Genomic DNA, 15,382 nt, shown 5'->3' on the forward strand with positions numbered 1-15,382 from the left:
CTGGAGAGCCCCGCACTCCTACTCAGTCTTACTACTGCCAAGCCCGGCAACCAAGCGGACCAGGACCATGGCTGTACCCCGTGCCTTGCTGCCACAGCTGGGGCTGTTCCTGTGCTTGGCTCTGTGCTTTTCTCCTGCCTTTTCTGCGAGTTTTAAGAACCCCTGCATGGCTTTGGATACGGTCCTCACCTCTGACAACTTGGGAATCAGCACTAAGGCTGGGGGCTCTGGCGGGAACAGAACTTACACAGGTGAGTCAAAGCCATTCATTCCGCTGTCCTTTGTTCTCTCAGAACAAACCCCTCCATCCTTGCACTCAACGTGTGTGTGTGTGTGTGTGTGTGTGTGTGTGTGTGTGTGTGTGAACAGGATGGGAAATGAGGGGGCGCTGATTCATACCTGAGAGTGGATTGGGAGGACTACTTCAGCAGTTCCTGTCCATAACTGAACCCCGGGTGGTATAAAGCCCCGGGGCCCAGATTAACTGAGCCCTAGCCAGATCACACCTGGACAGACATATTAAAGGGATGTTATGTTATTTTGAGGGATTTCATTGCGGTCTACAGTCCTCACATCCACTTGACAAAATGACTATACCCCAAGAACACCAGGAGGGATGGTTTACATTTAGTGCATGGGAAAAACCACGGGAGCTAGAGGAAGACATCAGTAGCCCAACTTTTCTGTGAGGAGCCCTGAGTGCAGAGGTGTTAAATGACTTGCTGGGGACTCACTGCCCACAAGCGGCAGAAGCTCCCTGACCCTTCGTTATTCAATCTTCACCTAAGATTTTTCTTAGAGGTGTCTGGAAAGTATTTCACATCTTTCCCTTTGGTGATTCAACAAAACATACAAGCTGAAGAATAACCTTTCTAACTAGTCAAACCTACTAGTCAAGGAAATTGCTCTCTACCTAGTTTTATTTGTACTTTAGGGGAAAAAAAGTGTAATGTTCACCCTTCCTTAAAAGTCTAAGCAAATTTTGCAGAGACCACCTGGTTACAGCCTTACCCGTGGACTGCGGAGGCCCAGCCTCAAAGGCCTTCCCACACTCATCCTGCTTGTCCCTACTGTTTGCTGGGGGCTGCCCCTAAGCAAGCGCGCTGTAACAGGACGGTGTCTCATCCCATCACCCCCCCCCCCCCCCCGCCCCGTGCGCCCCCCTCTCCCTTGAGAAGTGGGTCTTTTCATAGCAGAGCAGGGGAGATAAGTCTGTAATTCAAGATGAATGCTAGGTGAGTGTGTGTGTGTGTGTGTGTGTGTGTGTGTGTGTGTGTGTGAGTCCTTTACTGCAAGAGCGATTGTAAAATAGCACATCAGGAGACAGGCAGGTCTGCTGCTGAAATGGAAGAAAGAGAAGTCTACCGGGCGGGGGGGGGGGGGGGGGGGGGGGGGGGGGGGGATGATAAGATGAAGACCTGGAAGCCTTTCTGAGCAGAGGGAGGCAGGAGGGCGAAACAAGACAATGGGGAGTGGGGGGGGGGCAACCGCAGCTGTTCCTGTAGCCTCAGGGAAGAGGAAAAGAACTCCACTTCCTTGAGTGCCTATACCTGCTTTGCTCTTTATCAGATTCCATTTCAAACCAAAATGTGTGCGAGTCAGCGAGTGAGCTCTGAGGTAAATCTGACTCAGACTTTAAATTAAGGTCAAAAATGCTCTCTGTCCTTGGGGATGAGAAGGGCCGAATTCCACCCCTACAGTTACAAAGAAGGCTTGTCCAGTCCCTTTGTAGAATGTCATGGTGGGACTCAGGCCTTCCGGAGATCCCGAATAAACACCAGGTCAGCCACCTTCCCCTGTTTTGGTTTGAAATCCTTTTCCACTTCAGCACTGGCTCAACAGTGGTAAGCGATGTATAAATGGCTACAGTGTAGCCAACACCTCAGCGCACCTTCCCTGGATCGGTTCAGGAAAGAAACCCGCAGTATTTACTTTAAGACTATGCTAGGCCAGCCTCGGCCTCAGTGTTCACTTCTATGGGCAAGAAGGATGTAATTTATTACTTCCTGAACTTTCCAGCTTTAAGAACATTGTACTCCATTGAATAAAGGATTTTTTTTTTAAGTGCTACAGACAGAACTCAAGACCTTGAACATGCTAGACAAGCACTAGCCCACTAGTTTACATCCACCCCTGCCGGATGCAGGCCGTAGGATCGATCAAAAGTAGTAGTTTCCCTGGGCTGCCCAGACGCTAACACCAATGAAACCATAAAACATACTTAAGTATTCAATTCTAGAGTCAGCGTGTCAGTGTTTCAGGCATGAGGGGAAAAGAGAACTAAGTTAGTCCAGAGGAAGGATGAGAGCAAGATCTGGGTGTGTAAGTGGGGACAAGGTGAATGATAACAAAAAAGGAAGGTTCCAGACAGGCACCCAGACATGAACAAACACCAGGCCCAGGTGTGGGTCAGATAGGGGCCAGGTGCGTTTGCAGAGCAGCTGGGGGTGGGGGTGGGGGAGGTGGGAACCAGCTGCTGTCCCTAGAGTGGAATGCGGACCGAAGAGGGAGGCTAGGCTCTTGGGGTCCTGAATGCTGTCTCTGACAGGGAAAAGACTGTGGAGGCGGAAATGTTTCGGTTCTCTAGGTGGAAAGGCACACTTCCCACTTGAGTCTGGTCTGGTCACGGCATGTTGCAAGGCATCCTGAGGGAGAGACTGAGGCCACAAATCCAGAGAATGAAAGTGCTCGGAAGGAAGGCAGGAAGGCTTTAAGCCCACAGTGAAAGGGGAGAAGCAGAAAGGAACAGTCCAGAAAACACCCGTGGAGAGCTTAGAGGATTGATGACTGTCTATCTAAGTGACACCGTTGCGCATCACCTTCCGCCACACCAAGACCCAGAAATGTAGGGCAAAAGTCAACTCCTCTCTGAGTGAGTCAGGGCTTATGGGATTTGCGTCAGCTGACCTTCTTGGCAAGCAAACCAGGCCAATGAAATATAATGTGCTTAAATATAATTAGTAATAACGTTCACAATTTGTCCAATATGAACCACATGTTGGTATCTTTCCCTCAGTCCTCAGGAGCCTTTACTGATAGGTAGCATCATCTCAGATGATGAGGGATAACATCATTGTTCCCCAGACCCAGAGCAACAAAGTGGGAACTTAAAAAAAAAATGTGTAGTTAAGGATATAGCTTAATTAGAGTGTTTGCCCAGCACATCCCAGGTTCTGGGATCTCATAAACTAGGCACAGCTGCACACACCTGTAATGCCTGTACACAAGACAGAGAAGCTGGAAAATCAGGAGTTCAAGGTCATCCTCAGCTACACATGAGTCCAGCTCAGGATGAGATCCTGTTTCAAAAACCAAAAACTGTGCACAGTGACCACTGAGCCAGAAGAAACCAAGGCCCAGAGGTAACTTGTCTTGCTCCTAAGTACCAGAGCCAGAACGCAGATCCAAGACTGTCTACTATTGTGCTATGTGAGCCACTCACTTTGCTTTGTGAAGGAGTTTCAGATGATGAGACACCCCAATATCAAAGCATTTACCAGAGAGAATGACATATCCTCATGTCGAAATTAACAGAGATTAGTGAGGGCCCCTGTAAGTGCAGACAGGCTGGGTCTCAGACCTCATCAGATAGAGAATACCCATAGGGGTTATTTGATTGGTCCTTGGATTAGGACTCTGTGGCCCAGACCTCAGTGTCTCACAGGTACCCCAACTGCTGTCCTACCCCACCCCCACCTTCAACAACCAAGACCAAGAGAATCAGCCTTTCTGGGGTCAGGAGCAAGGTTTTGCTTTTACTCAGCAACAATACTCTCTGTATTCCTGAAGCACTTCCTAGGAGACCTCGTAACTTTTTCAGGGGTATCTACCTTTGAGGAGAGGCTAAGCTACTCACTCTTAGGATCTGTCCCCTCGTGTGTAGCAGAACCAGGGCCAGAGGATGATCAGACTCTTAACTGCCTTTCACTGTAGACTATTTGGAAAATGAAAAAACAAGCATGAAGAAGAATATTAAAATCATCTGTAGCCCAGGCTGGCTTTAAACTTCTGTAGCTGAGGAGGACACTGAACCCATGATCCTCAATCCCCCACCTCCCACAGGCTGGAATTACAGGTGTATGGCACCCTGAGTTCCCCGTTAGTATCTTCATAATTTTCTTCTAGGCTGCCTTCAGTTTCTTTTACAGAAACGGAGCCCTGCTGTCCATACTCTGTAACTTCCTTGTTCACACTTCGTTTTGGTTCTGCTTGGCTCACACTACCTGCTACCTTGTCCTGTCCTAGTGTTCGTTCCTGTGAACAGTTCCGTCAGTGCCGTGATTCTGAAAGCAGTGAACCAGAACAACAACACCGTGGGATCCTGGACTGGACCAACTCAGGAATGCAATGACACCAGTGTCCTCTATCTCATGACATCCTCAAACAACTCCAACTTCCAGGCAACGTGGATAGCTCCTGATTCTGAGGATGTGACTAAAATCAACCTGCAGTAAGGATTGATCGTATTTCACTTTGGCTTTTGAATTTTCATAAAAGGTTTATACAGATTCACATTAACTAGGATTAAAATTAGACTGTGGGTGTGAGTGGAAAACCCAGCAGCGCCGCTTCTTGACTGCCTCGCCTTCCCTTGCTGTGCCTTTCATGCATGCACACACACACACACACACACACACACACACACACACATACACCAATGCACAGTGCCCAACATAATCAGGAAGACTGGGATACTCTTTCAAGTTCTCCATATTCAAACTGGTGAATTTTTTTTTAATCTTTTGTTAGCATACAAAATAATAGATTTCATTATGACATTTTCATCATGTATATCATTGTACTTTGCTCCTATTCACCCTCATTACCTTCTCTTGTTCCCCCTTCCCTTCAGTTACCTTCCTTCCTGCAAATAGTCCCCTTCCACCTTCACACACACACACACGAGAGAGAGAGAGAGAGAGAGAGAGAGAGAGAGAGAGAGAGAGAGAGAGAGATGTGTAAATCTAGTGGAGAATCATTTATAAAACATACACTACTCATTTTGGAAATGTGCAAATAAGAGAAAGTGCAACAGCGAGTAATAACAGTATTTTCCTTTTGTCATAAAAAATGGATGCCCTGAGGCTCTAAGAAGAGGTCACCTGGAGGCTGGCATTATTCTTTCACAACAGATGCCTCTTACTCTGGGGACCTGGTATGACATCGGCTTCAGAACCAAGTGTTGTGAAGAACGCAGTGTTCCTGAAAGGGCAACCCTGGTGTGCTGTGTCCACTGTCAGCACCTTGGTCTCTGTGGAAGCTGGTGACACTGTTAAGCCATGCTTCCCTCTCTTGCCACACTCTGGGCCTAGCCAGACTTCATTGGCTTTAGAGCTGGGACCGTTGTGCCCATAGAGTGATAAATGAAAGCAGAATCCAAAGGGAGCCATTACTACCAATCCCACCGCGGCAACAGTTGCTTAGAAGCCAGTTAGTTCTACTTAGAGTAAGGACTTGACCACACTGGATGCACCAGCTGTGACACAACAGTGACAATGTGCAGGAGAAACAGCACAGGCCCACCAACAGTGCAGACTTGCACATTTACTACAATACACTAGTCTCTCTGCTTGTTCATAGTATACACACTCATGATCAGCAAGACTGACTCAAGGGGAGGCGGACACAAGGAATACCACCATGGGGGCACACTATGCTGAGTAGGGTCCAAAGGGACGACAAAGGTCTTGGCCTGTGGGATTTATAGTGAACCTGGGAAACAGGACCCACACACATGTTAGTACTGAGGTGAAATTCTTCCTCTGCTTTCCCTGAACATGTAGATTCAGAAAGAGCTCTGTTACACACTCTCCAGCCTTCCTCTACTTCATCACACACATCATAACTGCAACTGACTCGTTAATTAATTATCTGGCTATTCACTGAAATCTGTCTCTGAAGACACTGTAAACACCATGAGTGTAAGAGCCATGACTGGTGGGTTCACGGTTGTCTGCTCACACCAAGCACAGTAACTGGTATACAGACTGTGTCCTTTCATTGGTGACCTGCTGGATGTATAGACAAGGGGCCAATGTTATGGTAGACCCACTAATTTAATAACAACAGGATGAGCTCTGAGGATCATTTAATGAACGTTAAGTACCTACAGTACGGCAGACATTCACAACAGAGCCTGCCCTCCAGAAGTCAGCCCTCTAGTGGGTAGAAAAACTCATAGCAACGTTAACAAAAGGTGGGAGATGTGTCAGGGTTAACCATAGGGAGACTGGACTTGAAGGATATCCTCGAGTTTCTGGGCAGATATGACCAGGGAAGTTATTACAGACAAAAAGATTCTCTTGAACAAGGGACAAATATGTGTACCAGCCTGTGGGGAGTTCCTAATGATGAAGCTGGTGGGGATGGGGGATGGGAGAGCTGTTTAGAGTTAAGACCCTAGAGGAGTCCAGTCAAGTCAACATGAACTAGGTCAATATTTAATGATCAGCTTATTGTGCCACATGAAAAGTACGCTCAAAAGACATTAACAGGATGGGGTGGTTCAGAAAGGCTCAGATGCAGCTTGTGAGTTTCACAGACAAGATCCTCACCATTTCTCTCACTGATTTGCCCTCCAGAGTCTCCATCGTCACCGACAATCGTACAGCTCTGATGTCATCTGTGAGACTGGAACAGATAAGTGAGTTCTGTTGCAAACGCTTTGTATATTTACCGATAAACTCAAGCAGTCTGGAAAATTATTTTACCCAAGTATCAGTTGAGTTTCCCACCATCCTCATACCTAATGTGAGATTTTTCCCAAGATTTGTGCAACTTCAGAAATCCCCGTGGTCACCCGTGGTTCCAAATCCTTGTTTCAACAGGGACTACTTCTGTTCAGTACTAGATAGGCACCAATCTGCAAAAGCAACATTATTCTCAGTGTCCACCCAGAACCTGAAACCCCACTCACACAGGCTTTCACAGGGTCTACCTTTAATCAACCAGTTTTTAAGGGAATTATGCAGGGTAGGGGGAATGGAAGGTACTAGTTATACAAAGAGAGTTGGTATCACAGAAATGACAATAATGTCATAAGTTCTTGTCGACTTGCTGTTTGTTTTTCTTTTGCAAAAGATAGATTGACCCTAGTACCTTGGCACAAACTAAGAAAGTACGTGATTGCTTAGCTGAATCCTGACCCTTTCATGGGTTTTCTTTCTATTCCGTGTGTGTGTGTGTGTGTGTGTGTGTGTGTGTGTGTGTGTGTGTGTACGCACACGCACACATGTATTCACAAACATGCATGCATGTTCATATGTATGCATGTATTCATGCTTATGGAGGTTGGTAGTCAGCCTCACCTTGTTTTTTGAGACAGGGTCTCTCACTGGCCTGGGACTCACCAAGTAGGATGGTTAGCCAGTGATTCCAGTGATCTGCCTTCTTGGCCTCTCTGGTGCTGTGATTACAAACATGTGCCACCACATCTGGAATTTTCACAAGGGATTGAGGAGATCAAACCCAGGTCCTCACAACTGAGCAAAAGGACTTTACTAAGTCATGTCCACAGCCCTTTCTCGAGTTCCTAACAGCCTCAGCCACTCTCCCCACCACCAGGAATTTCCACCAGCCTTCCACAGGGTGCAGACCCCAGGCTCATACTTTCCCGGGCTCCTCATCCTTCCTCTGTTCCCTTTTCTCATATTTCCCTGTAAGAAGCCAAAGCATCCGAGCTTCAGAAAGGATAGTCAACTTCCCTAAGGACACAGAGAATGTCCAGAGCAGAGTGAGGACTCCAGTTCCACATCTTACACCTTTTTCTACTTTTCTTAGACTTAGGTTAAAACTAAAGAGATCATTTCAATGCAGTTTTTTTAGTCTAAGATTCGGCCGAGAGCATGCGTGAGGCCTTGGAGTCAAATCTCCAGCATGGGGGGTGTTGTGGGGGGAGAAAAACAAGAACTATTAGTCTTTCACAATGTCCAAATAGCAGGCCTTCCTCTTGAGTCCCAGAGCACTGAAAGGCACACAGCATGCGGCTGGTTTTTCTTTAGGTTATCTACTACCAAACGCACCAATGGAACAGTTATTTCTAACAACAAGTTTTAAAATGCTTATGCCTAATCAAACTATTATATGACAGTCTTAACTTTTTCCTGGGTGGCTTTCCCTCTCTGAGGTTATTTTCTCCCTCAAGGACATTTTTGAGAAAAACACTTTGCAGAAATGCTAATGGAGGGGGAAATGTCTATTTCTAATCAGGACCCCTTAGCTCTACCCTAACAAAATACAGTTTAAAAATCAGAGGAAAGGTGTAGAGTCGTGGTGTACACCTGTGTTCCCAGCAGTTAGGAGGCTAAGGCCAGAAGGTCACCATTTCAAGGCCAACCTGGGCTATACACAGAGCAAGACTCTTGTCCCAAACCAAATAAGAGAATGACAGAAAAGGGGAAGAACGTGGCTGTGCTCTGCTCTCCAGCTGCATGGAATATCCTGGAGAAATGCTGGAGAGAGAAGACACCGTCTCAGAGCAGGAGCGCATCCACCAGGCAGGCAGAAGGAGGCCTGGGCCTGGGCCCATTTTCCTTCTTCTCTTGTTGCCAAGTTCTAAAGGGGAAGAAAGTAAAATGGGCGGGGGCGGGGGAGGAGGGAGTGTGTGGACATGGGGAGGACAAGGGAGGGCATCCTCTGCCTTCCTCGATGGCTTTTCTTTCTTACGACTAAAGATAGGGGCTCTCGCTGAACCTAGAGCTTCCCATTTCCCATGCTGTTGGCCAACAAGTCCCAGCAATCCTCCTGTCTCTGCCCTTTCCTGAAAGTGCCCTTCTACCCACTCCCAGCTAAGGGTGAGACACCCTTGAAGTGTCTGTGCTCCAAGCTCCAGGTGTTCTGGCATCAGACAAGGCCCTAGGAGTGCAGGCCTGGCTCTCTTTGCTTCTCTAAGAAATAATCACTGAGAACCAGAGTCCAGCCAGAAACTGCAAGAGAAAATGGCCTGTGGCTTGCTAGCCGGAGAAATAAAGTCAAGGATAGGGTATCTCTGTATACCTGTCTAGATAGGGTATCTCCTACTAACGTTAAGGCAGAGGCCACTGTTCTTGGTTCTACATGATACTGAGTTCTCACAAGGCCTCGGAATTAACAAGAAAGTCATAAAATTGCACTACATTGGGTCTATTTGCACTAGAGTTGAGAGTATGAAGATATTTGAGAGCACACTGCCCAACCAATGACAAGTTCATATGTTTTATAAATTCTGTGGGTCTCCTCATCTCAATAGACTACGTGGGTGCTGGAGAGATGGCTCAGCTCAGCAATTAAAAACACTGGTTGCTATCCCAGAAGTCCCAAGTTCAATTCCCAGCACCCACGTGGCCTCACAACTCTCTGTGACTCCAGTCTCAGGAAATCTGACAACCTCTTCTAGCCTTGAGGGCACTGTATGTGATGCACAGACACACATGCAGGCAGAACTCTACACATTTGAAAAACAAATAAGCGAAATAAAATGCAGGAGAAAAGACCATGCAGACCTTAAGGATAGAGGCTTAGGGTTTTTTTGTTTGTTTTGTTTTGTTTTGGGGTTTTTTTGTTTTGTTTTTTTTTTGGTTTGGTTTTTTGGTTTGGTTTGGTTTTGGTTTTTTGAGACAGGGTTTCTCTGTGTAGCTTTGGAGCCTTTCCTGGAACTCACTCTGTAGCCCAGGCTGGCCTCGAACTCACAGAGATCCCCCTGCCTCTACCTCCCGAGTGCTGGGATTAAAGGCGTGCGGTGCCACCACCCAGCTGAGGCTTGGTTATTTTTATTACTTAGCAGTCTGAACCTTCTAGCTGCCTACAGCTCCCTCCCCCACAAGGCACTGGAGAAATATTGACTGACTTTTGCTCCTGATCTCTGGCTTTACTATCTTGAAAAAAAGTATTTGTTAGTATTGTGTGTGTATGCACACAACTTATATGCAAAGGTCAGAGGACAGCATTTTAAGATCAGTTATCTTCTTCCGCCTTTATGTGGAATTGAATTCATGACAAGTGCCTTTACCAGCTGAGCCATCTTGCCAGCCTTTTTCTAGCGCCTACCCACCTCCCAACAAAGGTCTAAGAACATTGTTTCTTTGATTTCTCTTTCTCCCCCAGCAACACCTGCACCCTTGACCCCCACCCCTGAGACTTCTGGGACCAGCTGGACTACAACCATGACTACAGCCAAGGGCCAGACCACAACCATGACCACAGCCAAGGGCCAGACCACAACCATGGCCACAGCCAAGGGCCAGACCACAACCATGACCACAGCCAAGGGCCAGACCACAACCATGACCACAGCCAAGGGCCAGACCACAACCATGACCACAGCCAAGAGCCAGACCACAACCATGACCACAGCCAAGAGCCAGACCACAACCATGACCACAGCCAAGAGCCAGACCACAACCATGGCCACAGCCAAGAGCCAGAACACAACCATGACCACAGCCAAGAGCCAGACCACAACCATGACTACAGGCAAGACCACAGCCAGCAGCCTGGCCGTCAACGCCCTCGGCAGCCCCCTCGCAGTCTCCCTCCATATCCTGCTTGTTTTTCTCATCAGCAAACTCCTCTTCTAGAGGAGACGGAGGAAGCCAATCTTTGACCTACAGAACGTCCTCCCAAAGCTAACTCCAGGCCAGTGCTTAGCCGTGTGAATGAAGATTTTTATGTCCTCAGCATGCAACTACACCACCTCGGACCACAGACATGTGACACAAACTAGTGCGTTTGAGCAACACAGAGTTTGCCGGGATCTTTCAGGGCACAAATTCTGCTTTTTGTAAATACTTAGGCCAGTCTAGTTGTAACCCGGAGTTCTGACTCTCAGTTTTACATGCTGATAGCCAATCTGAACTTCCGTTTATTGCCAAAGGATTCCCATGAGCCTCCTGGGTTGGGGGGTGGGAGGGGGATCCTTCTTTACTTTCAAGATGATTTTAGATTTCTGGCCAAATCTACTCAGGTTACAAAGAACTTCTGTGACTTATATGACTGAAGGGAAAAAAGAGAAATGAGTGACAGTCTCGTGGCTCCTAGCAGATCCCCATTGTGCCCAGACCAGCAGGTTTTGAAGAGCAGAAGTATATGAAAACTATGTCTGGGGAGCCAATGACGGGACACATGATTTTTTTTTCCCTAAGTCAAATAAACGATACGTTGAACAAGAATAATAAGTGTGTTAAATCGAAAGATAAGCTTTAAATGAATGATAAAACAAAAATACCAATGAAAGTGTGTGTGTGTGTGTGTGTGTGTGTGTGTGTGTGTGTGTGTTTGTGTTCAAGAACAGATACAAGGTTAATTTATCTCAATTTGGTCAACTGGTTACTTCTTCCTTGATGGTAATTTCAACCAAGAAATGGGCAAAAAAAAAAAAAAAATACTTGTAATATTTATAGTACAATGTGAAACAAAATTATTTGCAGCAGTAAGCCTGTAATAAGAAATAAAGTTTTTCTTTAATAATTGCTGTCTTATACATTCCAGGACCACCTACCCAGGGGTGGCACTGCCCGCATCAATCATTAATCAAGAAAATGTTCCACAGAGTTGTAAGCACACAGGCCAATCTGATGGAGGCATTTTTCTCAGTTTAAGTTCTCTCTTCCTAGATGACCCTGCCTGGGTCAAGTTGACAGGAAACTAACGAACACACACGATGAAGAGATTCCCTTATAACATTATTATCGTCTGTGTGCCGATTCTGTTAGCTGCTTTCACAAACACCGCATGAGCAAGTGTCACAAAAATGTGCTGGCCTGGAAACTGCCTGGTGGTTCTGTACATTTTTGAAGATAAGAAGATTGAGGGGTCAGAGAATGTCTGAAAGCAGCCCTGGCCACAGAGAAAAGCAGCACTCCCCAGTAACCCCGGCACTCATCAGGCAGAGGCCAGAGGACTACTGGGAAATTCAGGGCCAGTCTGGTCTAGGAAGTTCAAGGACAGGAGAGAGCGGTCACTGAGCTGGTGAAAGGCAGGACAGGGATACAGAACTTGGTTTCCTACTTAGTCACAAAGTTCTGAGTCGGTCCTGCCCTTTAACTGGCTGAGACGCAAAATAGAACACCCCTGCTTCACTGAGGGTGTAATGACCACAGTGCTGTTCCTAGGGGCCATGACTACGGCGTCCACTGTAGCCGTGATCACGACATATCTTTGAATCTCCTGCAGTTCGTTTTTTTGTGAATGGAGACGGACATTCATGTCTTTCACCAGCTCCGGTAGTTTCCAACCCTTATCTCTGCTCTTCCAGCTTCCTCCTCTCCTCCATGAGTGTGTCTTCATCCCACAGACCTCTCATTTTCTTCTTTTTCTTCCTGCTCCTCAGACTAGATCATTTCAACCGAGCTGTCTTCAAATTCACCACTTCTGCCTCTTCAAGTCTGGGGCTGAACCTCGAAATTTTTATTTTACTTGTTATACTTTTTAGCTCCAAAATTTCTATTTGGCTTCTTACTATAATTTCTCTCTGCCCACCAATATTCTCTGTTCAGAAATAATTTCCCTGATTTTAGTTTTTTGTCATGGTTTCTTTTTCCACTTTCACGTAGTTAAATCGTTCACTTCAAGTCTTTGCTTCTTCGGCCTGATGGCTGGGCTTTCTTGGGAACAATGTCTGCCTTTCTTTTTCCTTTGAATTGACCATACCTTCTGGCTCTTTTGTACCTTTTTTAATTTTTGTCGAAAACTGGGTATTCTAAATACTACAGTGTGGTGGCCCTGCAGACCTGATTCTCTCAGGTACAAGCAGCCTGTGCTATTGTTGACTCTGTATCTGCAAACAGCATTCCTTGTGTGGTCACTGAAGGTCTGTCCTGATCTCTCAGCAGTTAACCAGGGACCTTTCAGATTTTGTTAAATGATGAAAGTCTGCATCTTTGCCCTGGGTTTTTTGTTTGTTCTCTTTTGTTTTGAGCAGATTACAGAAGTCTAAACATTTTGACAGGTGTTGCCATCTTACAACTGCTCTGACGGAGAGACCACAACACTAGGAACCTTTTATTCATTGGTTTTCTCTTACTGGTGACACCTGCTAGCCCGTGCTAAGCACTGTACATGAATCATCTCATTTAATCCTTACACTAGCTCTATGAAAGTGGGTCATTTGACAGATGGAGACACACAGCTAAAGAGGAAAATTAAAAGCTCAGGATGGAGGTTCAACTCTGTATTTCCAGCACTCCAGAGACTAAATCAAGAGGATTGCTGTGAATTGGAGTCCAGTGTAGGCTCCATGGAGCACCCTGGACTATAGTGTAAAACCGTGTCTCACAAAAACAAAAACAAAAACAAAAAAGAAAAATGAGAGAGAAAGAATATATTGCCCCGTCAGCGAGCAAGCACTGAAGCTGGCATTTAACAGCTGTTCTGTCTCACTTCTGACCTGCTGCCCCTTCATCAGGATACCTGGGGAGTTCCTGAGTAGCTACAAAGTTGACAGGGATTCCCCCAGAAAAACTGGCTCACCTGGTCATATGAGTGGGTGTGGGAGTCCCTCGCTGACACACAAGCTGTGTTCTCTGGGAGTGCTTCTCCGGGTTCCACTGTTGGGCGCCATCTCCAAAATAAACATCGGTGAATCCTGCCCCAGCACGCTAGGAGCAGTTTCGTATTTATCTTTGGCGGTTCAGCTTGTCCCTCGTCTCAGGTGCAGTGTGGAAGGTGTGACAAATGTTGACTTTGCTGCAAGGGGCAGTCCTGGCAAAATAGTTCTCTGAAGATTCCTAGACACAAAGAAATCGGGGTAGTGGGAGTCGGCCAGGCAACGCAGAGGCAGCTGAACAAGAAAATGAGATTAGGAAGCCAGAGACCCAACAGGTCTGACCTTCAAATAAGTTAGAAGGTGAACGGTGGCAAGCTGTGGTGCCGTCTTTTGTCTTGTTTCCTGGTCTGTTAGACAGTGCTCAACCGGTGTCTCGGCTCCCTTCCAGGTCTCAACTTGGGTTTCTCTTGTCATACCCAACACTAACTTTTTTTAAATTTCTTTTGTTTGTTTTTTCTATTTTTATTTTATTTTACGTGTATGAGTGTTTGTCTACACCAATGTAATGCGCCACACGCATGCCTGGGACCTATAGAGGTCAGAAGAAGGTGTCCGGTCCGGTCCCCGGAACTGAAATCATGGATGGTTGTGAACCACAGTGTGGGTGATGAGGACTGGACCCGGGATCCTCCACAAGCATAACAAACGGTCTTAACCAGGGAGAGCTCTCTCTCCAGTCCCTCCATCCTAGTTTAAGAGTCTAGTCAGGGAAGATAAGAAGATGCTACCCTATGCCACATTTGGATGGTTAACACTGCTGGGAGCATTGCCGAGGACTGTGAAGCAGAACCAGGCTGGGGGTGGGGGTGGGGGGTGCTCCACAAGAGACACCCCCCATGGACTCAGAAGGCAGAACCCAGGCTGGGTGGGAGTGTGGGGGGAGTGCTCCACAAGAGACATCCCCCATGGACTCAGAAGGCAGAACTGAAGCAGCACAGGAGTGAGGCAACTGCCACGCCTGGTTGCTCCATAACGGAGTTTATACACAGCAAGTGCAGCAGGCAGCAGAGGAAGAGGAAAAGAGCTTGCGCATGCGCGGTTTCAGGGAGCACTGATTCTAGCCTATTCAGTCTGTCTTCTGAGCCTCATTCACTGGAAAGTGACACCCTGTAAATGCACACACAGCTAAGTGGACAGTTGTCACTCGCTGCTCAACCTTGTTTTCCCACGTGTGCTTTGCTTACAGATTTATGCTTTATAAAATCGATGTATTTCAGTCATTAGGAACAAAAGCATCTATCCACCTAAAGGATATGATTTCTTTCTGAGAAAGCAGGGGAAAAGGCAAATGTCTTCCGAACCCAATTACTCAAGATCTTAAAAAACAGCCCCAAACCGGGTCAACAGACCAATTATTATACCAATAATTCAAAGCAGGTAGAAAACCCAGAATGGCAGATTATTGTTAATCCTTAGGTTTTTTTCTCATCTAACTGAGGCTGGCATTGAGTTCCTGATACGATATGCTTGCCTTCCTCCTCCTTCATGGTGCTGAGATTCAATGCACCACCATATCAGGCTACTTTTAAAGTAAATATTTTAAAATACTAGTAATTAAGTGAAAATTAATCTCCTCTTTCATAGGATGTTAAGTGGCTAAATGTAAACTCCTAAAGCCACATGCCTAGTTTCGGTCTCGTTTGGTTCTTCCTAGCTGTGGGACCTTGTAGATGTGACTTAGTTTCTGTGTGACTTGGCCGTATCATAGGTTGCTGTGAAGGTGAAGGGAATTCATGCACACAAAACACCTAAGACAAGGGCTGGCACCAAGTATACACCACCCAAATATTGCTACTTAATGCCTAAAAAAGATATCAAAATTGATACTGATGGACAAGATGACCAAGCATTACAAACAATATA

General features: G+C 46.4%; 1 protein-coding gene across 1 annotated transcript; it reads left to right on the forward strand.

Moving 5' to 3' along the window:
• On the forward strand, nt 1-11,168 carry Plet1 (placenta expressed transcript 1). The gene is made up of 4 exons (XM_059266900.1): nt 1-251; nt 4,246-4,450; nt 6,582-6,643; nt 10,081-11,168. Exons 1-4 carry the CDS (start codon nt 68-70, stop codon nt 10,551-10,553), a joined length of 924 nt encoding a protein of 307 aa, XP_059122883.1. The 5' UTR covers nt 1-67; the 3' UTR covers nt 10,554-11,168.
• The last annotated feature ends 4,214 nt before the right edge of the window (nt 11,169-15,382 follow it).

The sequence above is a fragment of the Peromyscus eremicus genome, chromosome 7, assembly GCF_949786415.1.
Source record: "Peromyscus eremicus chromosome 7, PerEre_H2_v1, whole genome shotgun sequence".
Classification (NCBI taxonomy): Eukaryota; Metazoa; Chordata; class Mammalia; order Rodentia; family Cricetidae; genus Peromyscus; species Peromyscus eremicus.

Excerpts from the sequence above, each read along its gene's own strand:
- Plet1 (XM_059266900.1), top strand. The coding sequence starts at position 68 with ATGGCTGTACCCCGTGCCTTGCTGCCACAGCTGGGGCTGTTCCTGTGC. Across the intron at positions 4,451-6,581 it reads GTGACTAAAATCAACCTGCA|AGTCTCCATCGTCACCGACA; the intron begins GTAAGGATTGAT and ends TTTGCCCTCCAG. Across the intron at positions 6,644-10,080 it reads TGTGAGACTGGAACAGATAA|CAACACCTGCACCCTTGACC; the intron begins GTGAGTTCTGTT and ends TTTCTCCCCCAG.